The following is a 7,315-nucleotide window of genomic DNA, read 5'->3' on the forward strand; positions in this document are numbered from 1 at the left end:
AAAAAAAAAAAAAAAAATTAGGTCTGGCAACACTGTGGGCAACAACTGGGCTGAAGAAGCAACTGACCCCAGTGGATAGGATATGGGCTTTCTAGAACAATCAAGGCCCTGCCCACCGGCCTATTAATACGATGCATTGGTGTAGCGGGCAACCTCTAAACGGCCCCCGATGGCCCCACGTCTTGGTGGTCATGTCCTGCACAATGCTCCTCCTTGAACAGGGACTGGATTTCTTGACTTGCTTCTAACAAACAGAATCGGCAGAAGTCATGGGATGTCTCTTCTGATATTGGGTTATAAAAAGACTACTTCCGGCTTGGGCACACTCTCTCGCTTCCCCTTGGGTGGCTCACCTTGGGGGAAGCCAGCTGCCTTCATGAGGTGGCCTGGAGAGAGGCCCACAGGGCAAGGCCTGCCCACGACCATGGGAGTGACCTTGGAAATGGATGTCCCTCCCCCACTGAGCCTTCAGAGGAGACCGCAGCCCTGGCCAACAACTTGCCTGCAGCCTGGTGGGAGACCTCGAGGCAGAGGTACCAGCTAAGCCACACCTGGACTCCTGCCCCACAGAAACTGTGAGACAGTAAAGGTCTGTGGTTCAAAAACGGCCACATATTTGGGTAATTTGTTACACAGCAATAGATAACTAATACAGTTGATCAGAGAGCCCTCTCCAGCTCTGACCCTGACTTAGCTGGGTTCAAACTGAGTTATAAAGAAAATGGCTTTTTCCTTACGCGCAGAGGCCAGGACCCCTGGAGCAAACCTGTCTGGGAATAATCCTTCCCCCCTTCGCTGGCCACACTCCTCAGGCCTCTCCAGCAACATGCAGCCTCAGCCAGCTCAGCACACCCAGCTCCTCCCCCCTCCACCTGGGCCTGTGCCGTTCCCGCCACCTCAGCCCCTCTCCCCGCTGCTCTGCCCTCCTCGCCGCCTCCTGGAGACCCCCCACTAACTCTGCTGGGCTCTAAGGGCGCCGTGACCCTGCCCACTTCTCCCCGACTCAGAGCTCAGACCAGGGTCTCTTGGTGGCTAGGTGAGGATGCTGAGGATGACAAGGATGAAGACAAAGGCGAAGGTGACATGGATGATGTGACACCTACCAGGAACTGTCCGTAGAGTGTTTCACGGATCCCCACAGTGACCCTACAGGGCAGGTACTATGCTATCCCCCCTTCACAGATGACAGAGCTGAGACTCAGAGAGGGTAAGTGGCTTGTTAAAGGTCCACACAGCTAGGGAATGGGAGAGCAGGGACTCAAACTCACCCTGCAGAGGCCAAGCCCCCAGGTCTGCTCTGCCACCCCAGTCCTGGGGGTGCCCCGTGGGGGTCCCATCCCCAGACTCTGCTACAGGATATGGAATCCTGGGTCTCACCGATGGACCCTGGCCCCTTCCTCACCCACAGTGCCCCCGACCCAGTCCTCAACTCACTCTGCCAGCAAGAGTGCCAGCAGCGCAGGGCGTCACGCGCCAGTCGCCAGCCCCGCTCCTGAGCCCGCCGCTCCGCCTCCTGCCACTGCCCCAGCCGCCGCCGCCACAGGCCCAGCGCAGCCCTGCAGCTCCGACCCCAGGCCCAGCGGGCAGCCAGCTTTCTCCTGTCCGCTTGGGCTGTGACCCAGTGGCTCCAGCTGAGGAGGACACTGGAAAGGGGAATGTCCACCCTGAGGATGGGCACTGCCACCCAGGCCAGCCCAGCCCTCCTCTCCGCTCCACTCAGCAGCTCTTCCCTCTGTTCCCGCCAAGGGGGAGGGTGGATTGCTGGGGACTGGAGGGGCCAAACACCTCTCTGAGGGTCACATGACGGGTGGTGGGAAGAGGATGGCACAGGCCCCCAGTGCCGAGTCCTGTGCTCAGCCACTTGCCATAAATATTGCTACGACTGAGTGCTTACTATGTGCCACGCACTGTGCTAGGGGACGTCTGTGCCCCTACCTCGCTGATGTCCCATTGCAGTGAGTACTATTATTACCCTCATTTCACAGACAGAGAAATGGAGGCACAGAGAAGTTAAGCAACTTGCCCAAGATCACACAGCCCTGAGGGGCAAAGCTGGGATTAGAACCCAGGCAGGCCAACTCTTACGCATTGTGCTGCGAATGAATAAATGAATGAACCACAGCTGTGAAATCTCCAGGAGGAAGCGTGGCCCTGCAGAGTGCCTCAGCCCACCCCACCCCTCCCGGGAGGACAGGAGGAATTGAGTGTGGGGCCCAGCTGACGAGGGTGTGAGGCGTGAGGCCCCCCCCCCCGGGATGGGATGCAGACCCTGAGGGGCTGCTGCTGTGAAGGCCGAGGATGGCTGGGAGAGACGGCCAGGACACAGCAAGTCCACAGAGTGGCGGGCAGCACGGCTGGCCCGACCTGCGGAGGGGTCCCTACCGCCTCTGGAGGGTGCGCTGGCACCACCTCACTGCGCCCCGGCACTGCTGGGCCGGCACCTGCCAAAGCAGAAGGCACAGCCCCTGCTGCTGCCCACCTGCCACAGAAAGCCCACCGGGAGGGTCTCCAGGAGCCCAGGAAGGGGGTGTGGCGTCCTGGGTCCCTGTCCCCTGCCCCATCCCCATCCTCTCCACCCACCTGCCCCTCACCTTCTCCAGTGAGCTGCAGGGTGTGCTGCAGCCCAGCGAGGCCTGCCCTGGCAGGACGCTGCCCGGTGGCTCCAGGACCAAGGCGATCCTGGCACAGCCTGACGGGGTGCCCGGGCCCCACGCCCTCAAGCGCCACCGCCTCAGTATGCGCCGCATAATCCGGTGCCGCACGCTCTGGAAGAAGGAGCTGCGGAAGAGGCGGGGGAGTCCCTGGGTCCCAGCCTCACGGCCAGCCGGGCGGAGGCCACCCCACCTGGCCGCTGGGAGAGCTGAGCTGAAGGGCCAGACTGCGCTAGCGCTCTGCACTGCCGCCTCCACACTGGCTGCACACTGGGATCAAGGGGGGCTTCAAGAAATACCGATGCCCACCAGGGTGCCACCCCCAGAGATTCTGACTTAACGGTCTGGGTGCAGACTAGGCTTCTGGACTTTTCCAGAGCCCCTGGGTGACTCTGGTGGGCAGTGAAGGCTGGGCTGACGCTCTACCCCATCACTGGCTGGTCCTGACCACACTCCCGGGTGCAGTGGGGGGCCACGCAGCTGACTGGGGTGGAGCAGAACCAGGCCCAGGGACCCCGGCCTCCGGTGCCCACATGCACAACCACACCAGTACTTCTGCCTCTACTCCGTTACAAAGATAAGAAAACTGGGGCCTGGGGGAAGGTTATCTCCCCAGACTCCAAAAGGTGGCAGACCTGGGTGGGACTCATCTCAGACTAGCAGGGCAGCCCCTGGTATGCTGTAGGGAGACATCGACTGTGCCCTGATGCCTGAAGGCCAGAGGCTGGACTGGGGGAGGGAGGGCCGTGTTCTGAAGGACCATGGTGAATTGGGTTCTCCTGGCGTTCTAGGGGTACACTGAAAGAGACTGAGGGTCCAAGTGGACCAAGTGGCTGTGGGGATCATGGATGCCAGGTGTGTGGCTTTTAAGGACAGAATTCTTAACCCTGCTCCCACTGGCTTCCGTTCCTCCTGACATCCCATCAGGGAAGCCGCTCCTCCTGAGCCCACCCTCCCCTCACCACAGCCTCAGCCTGGCTCTGACTCCGGCAATGACCATTCTGTGCAAAGGCAGCACCAAGAAGGTCTTGACACAGGGCCTTCCTGCTCCTGGTTCACACTGCGACTAGAGCCAGCTGCTCAACCCCTCTGAGCCTCGGTTCCTCTACTTGCGTGATGAGGCAGATGGGGCAGGTGGAGAGAGCTCTGCTCCCGGCTCCTTCCCTCACTTGCTTATGGTACTTACTCTGTGACCATGACACACCAGGCACGGGCTGGGGGCCGGGGAGGCAGCGGGGACAGCCAGACATGGCTCCTGCCACAGGGCCTCGCCTCAGTGTGGAGACGGCGCCCACTCAGGTTCCAGCCACCTCCACCTCGGCAGAGCTCCTGTCTGGGGGCCCATGGCCCCCAGTGGCTCTCTGCTCCATCACAGTCTCAGTGTCCCTAGGCCACCTCCTGGGACCCGGCATCTGCCAGGTACCGCACTGTGCCAGGCCCTGGCCCAACCCTAGGTCACAAGGTCGCCGACACCTACTCGGCCCGCTGGCGCTGGGAGAGCCGCGTCCTCCAGAGCAGCATCACCCGGTGGAGGGCCAGTCTCTGGCAGGCTTCCTGCAGGGAGCCCCGGCCTTGCTCCTGGGACAGCCTCTGCGCCTGGGCCACTGCCCCCAAGCCATGCACCTTGGTGGCTCCAGGGCCTGAGCTGCAGAGGACCATGAGCCCTGAGAAGCAGTCAAGAGGTGAGTCAGGCAGGTCCCCGCCGACCTCCCTCTGCCCAGAGCTGTCGGTAGCTGCTGCCTCAGGCCCCCATGGGACCTCCTCCCTCACGGGCACTGCCCCCACCCACCACCTCCAGACCGTCCCCCTTCCAGGAGGTCTCAAAGATCCCGCCTTCCCCCGTCAGGTCTTGGGGTGGGGGCAGGGCTGTGTGTCCCCCATCAGAACAAAAGCTTCCCAAGAGCAAGGACACGTCCCTTCCGGGCGGGACATGAGATAAGCAGGGCTACCTGCAGTGGTGGGAGATGGGACAGAGTCTCTCTCGCCCAGAGCAGCTCGTGATGGGGGGTGGGGATGTGTCCCAGCCAAGGCCTGCCCACTCTGGGGACCCCTCCCGGACCCTCCCAGGCCCGCAGGCCGCACTCTGGAAAGCCCCCAGTTCTACCACCTCCAGCGACAAGAATCCACACATTCAACTGGGGCCCGCTGAAGAAGGGGCTCAAGCGACAGTCTGCTGGGGTGGGAGCCCCTCGGCCCATCATTACTCACCTGACTTCTGCAGGCACAGGGACAGCTGGGTCACCTTTGCCCCATCTGAGACCCGGAGCTGTTTCATCTGCACCCACCGTCCCAGGCATGTCCTCAGGATCCCCGCTTGGCGGTCGGCCAGGTGGTTCCGGTACCGGGACCCTCTTTGCACGAACCGCTGCCAGGCCCCAAAGCACCTGGGACAAAGTACCCAGGCCGATGGTAAGGGCCGATGGCTGCAGCTGCAGCCGCCTGCCAGACACACTACCGAGGCCTCAGGCATGCCACCGCCTCTCTGAGCCTCCGTTTTCTCATCTGTCAAATGGGGCTGCTGTGAGGATGCATGGCGTGCCACCTGCTCAGGCCTGACACCATCACCTCTGGGCACCTGGATGGCCCCAGCGGCCTCCAGCCTGGCCACTGGCATCCAGGCTTGACCCCCGCTGTCAGTTCCTACTCAGTAACCAGAGCGGTGTTTTCGCAATGTCAAATCACATCATCCTACTCTCCTGCTACCTCCTCCGGCAGCAGCTCCCTTGCTCTTATAACATTTCAACCCCTCCGCACAGCCTACAAGGACCTGCATGATCTGGCCCCAGGGACCTTCCCAGCCCCCCGGCCCCCCAGCCTGGACTGACAAGGCTCCAGCTGTCCCTGGAGTGTGCGCGCTCCGCACCAGAGGCCCGAGCATGTGCTCCTCCTGCACACCCCGCTGAGCCGGGTCGGGTCAGCTCCGTGTGTTAAAGTTCCCGGGAAAACTAGGCCAGGCGGATGCAACCAGCAAAAGGCCAACAGTGGGAAACTCCACCAGACAAGCAACCTGGTTTCCTCAACAAATGAAGTGCAAGAGAAACAAATGGAGGGAGCCCACAGACTGAGAAGACGTTAACGACGCATCGACCACTCTCAGCGAGTGGATCTCCACGCAAACTCTGACACCATACATGCTGCGAAACAACTGGAAATTTGAAAACTGACCAGATATTTGTGGGTGTTAAGGAATCATGGTTCATTTTTTTAGGTGTGAGAATGGTATTGTGGCTGTTTTGTTTTTTTTTTTAGAGTCCTTGCCTTTTAGAAATGCACATAAAAGTATTAGGGATGCAATGGTATGATGTTTGGGATTTGGAGGGGGACGCATTGGGGACACATCTGACAAGCTTTCCTAGGAGGTTGACTGTGTTGAAGCTGGGTGATCGGCACGCTGGGGTTTATTGTCTTATCCGCTTTACTTTTGTGTAAGATAAAAGTGCCCCATAATAAAACATTAACCACCAGGGGGAAAAACGCAGAGATCTGTGTTCCTTCCTGCCACACCTGTGACTGCTCACTTCCTGTCTGTTCCCCCACTGGCCACGGGTTCCACGACCATGGTGGGCAGAGGTGGGAGGCCGGCGCTAACCTGTGCTATGGCCAAATCCCAGCCCCTGCAGCCCGGCATGTCTCAGGCCTGCCCAGGCAACAGCAGCCGTGTTCATTTCTTACTTGGATGCTCGCCTCTCGATACCAGGAGTCAGGAGCTGACACGAGGGGAAGGGGGCCCCTACCTGCACAGCCAGGCTCTCTGGTGCTGGGGGTCCACACGGGCTGCGTGTGTAGCGTGACAGTGCCAGGCTGGGGGGGGCCTCCCTGTCCTCCAGGTCTTCTGGGTGGCCCCGGTGGCCTCCCCTGGGACACTCCTATCCTTCCTGGCCTGTTCCTTCTGATGGCACCACAGGAGGAAGACTGTGGAGAGAGGGAGGAGAGTGAGAGAGAGAGAAAGAGCAAAGGGGAGGATCAGAGCCAGGAGGCTACTACACCTGGGGAGCCAGTCGCACCCATCCCTGGACCTCCCCATCTCTGGTGCCTGAGTAAGGGACATCTAGTTCCAACACTCAAGCCTCTGGTGTGGGCCTGTATCAGAGTCAGTGTCACCCAAATGCATTTGGGCATCTCTCATGCTGGTCACTTAACGTCTCTGTGCCTCAGTTCCCCATCGGTAAAATGGGCACAATTTTAAAAATGGGGACAGTAAAATGGGTCCTCGTGGAGGTCATGTCTGGGAAGTTGCTCATTCACTCTGGGCTCCCCCGCCCAGTCCCCACCTGGTGCGGGGGTTCAGGCCCCGCCTGGCCTGCCTCCATCTCTCCCCCTCCCCAGCACACACCACCTCACCAGCTAGTTGCTGCAGGGCCTGCAGCGTCTGGACTTTCCCGTCTTCACCGTCTGGTCTCTGCCCAGGATGGGACCGAATGCACGGGGCTCTCTCCGCCTCCCTCGGACTCCCTGGGCTAAGGGTGAAGCTGTTGGAGAGAAACGGAAGCTGGCCCGAGGGAGGGCGCATGGTCCCCACCTGTCCACCCGGCTCCAGGCGGTGCCGTCCGTCCTTAGGAGCTGGGGTGCCGAGCCCCCCACTTCCAGACTGTTCATTTTATCCCTGATTATAAAAGCCATGGGGTGGGAGGTTCTGCTTTGCTTTATTTTCTTCAATACTGTTT

General features: G+C 60.5%; 1 protein-coding gene across 1 annotated transcript in view; it reads right to left on the bottom strand.

The window, feature by feature from the left end:
* LOC105824882 (chromosome unknown open reading frame, human C1orf167) overlaps nt 1–7,315 on the bottom strand; it is a 20,971-nt gene that overhangs the window by 8,546 nt on the left and 5,110 nt on the right. Inside the window, exons 6-12 of the mRNA XM_012662495.1 lie at nt 6,993–7,120; nt 6,386–6,563; nt 4,860–5,035; nt 4,129–4,315; nt 2,585–2,778; nt 2,383–2,479; nt 1,435–1,643 (exon numbers count right to left, since the gene is read on the bottom strand). Of these exons, the coding sequence (XP_012517949.1) occupies nt 1,435–1,643; nt 2,383–2,479; nt 2,585–2,778; nt 4,129–4,315; nt 4,860–5,035; nt 6,386–6,563; nt 6,993–7,120 (1,169 nt within the window). The remainder of the gene's footprint in view (nt 1–1,434; nt 1,644–2,382; nt 2,480–2,584; nt 2,779–4,128; nt 4,316–4,859; nt 5,036–6,385; nt 6,564–6,992; nt 7,121–7,315) is intronic.

Source organism: Propithecus coquereli, unplaced genomic scaffold (genome assembly GCF_000956105.1).
Source record: "Propithecus coquereli isolate 6110/MARCELLA unplaced genomic scaffold, Pcoq_1.0 Scaffold77, whole genome shotgun sequence".
NCBI classification, from domain to species: Eukaryota; Metazoa; Chordata; class Mammalia; order Primates; family Indriidae; genus Propithecus; species Propithecus coquereli.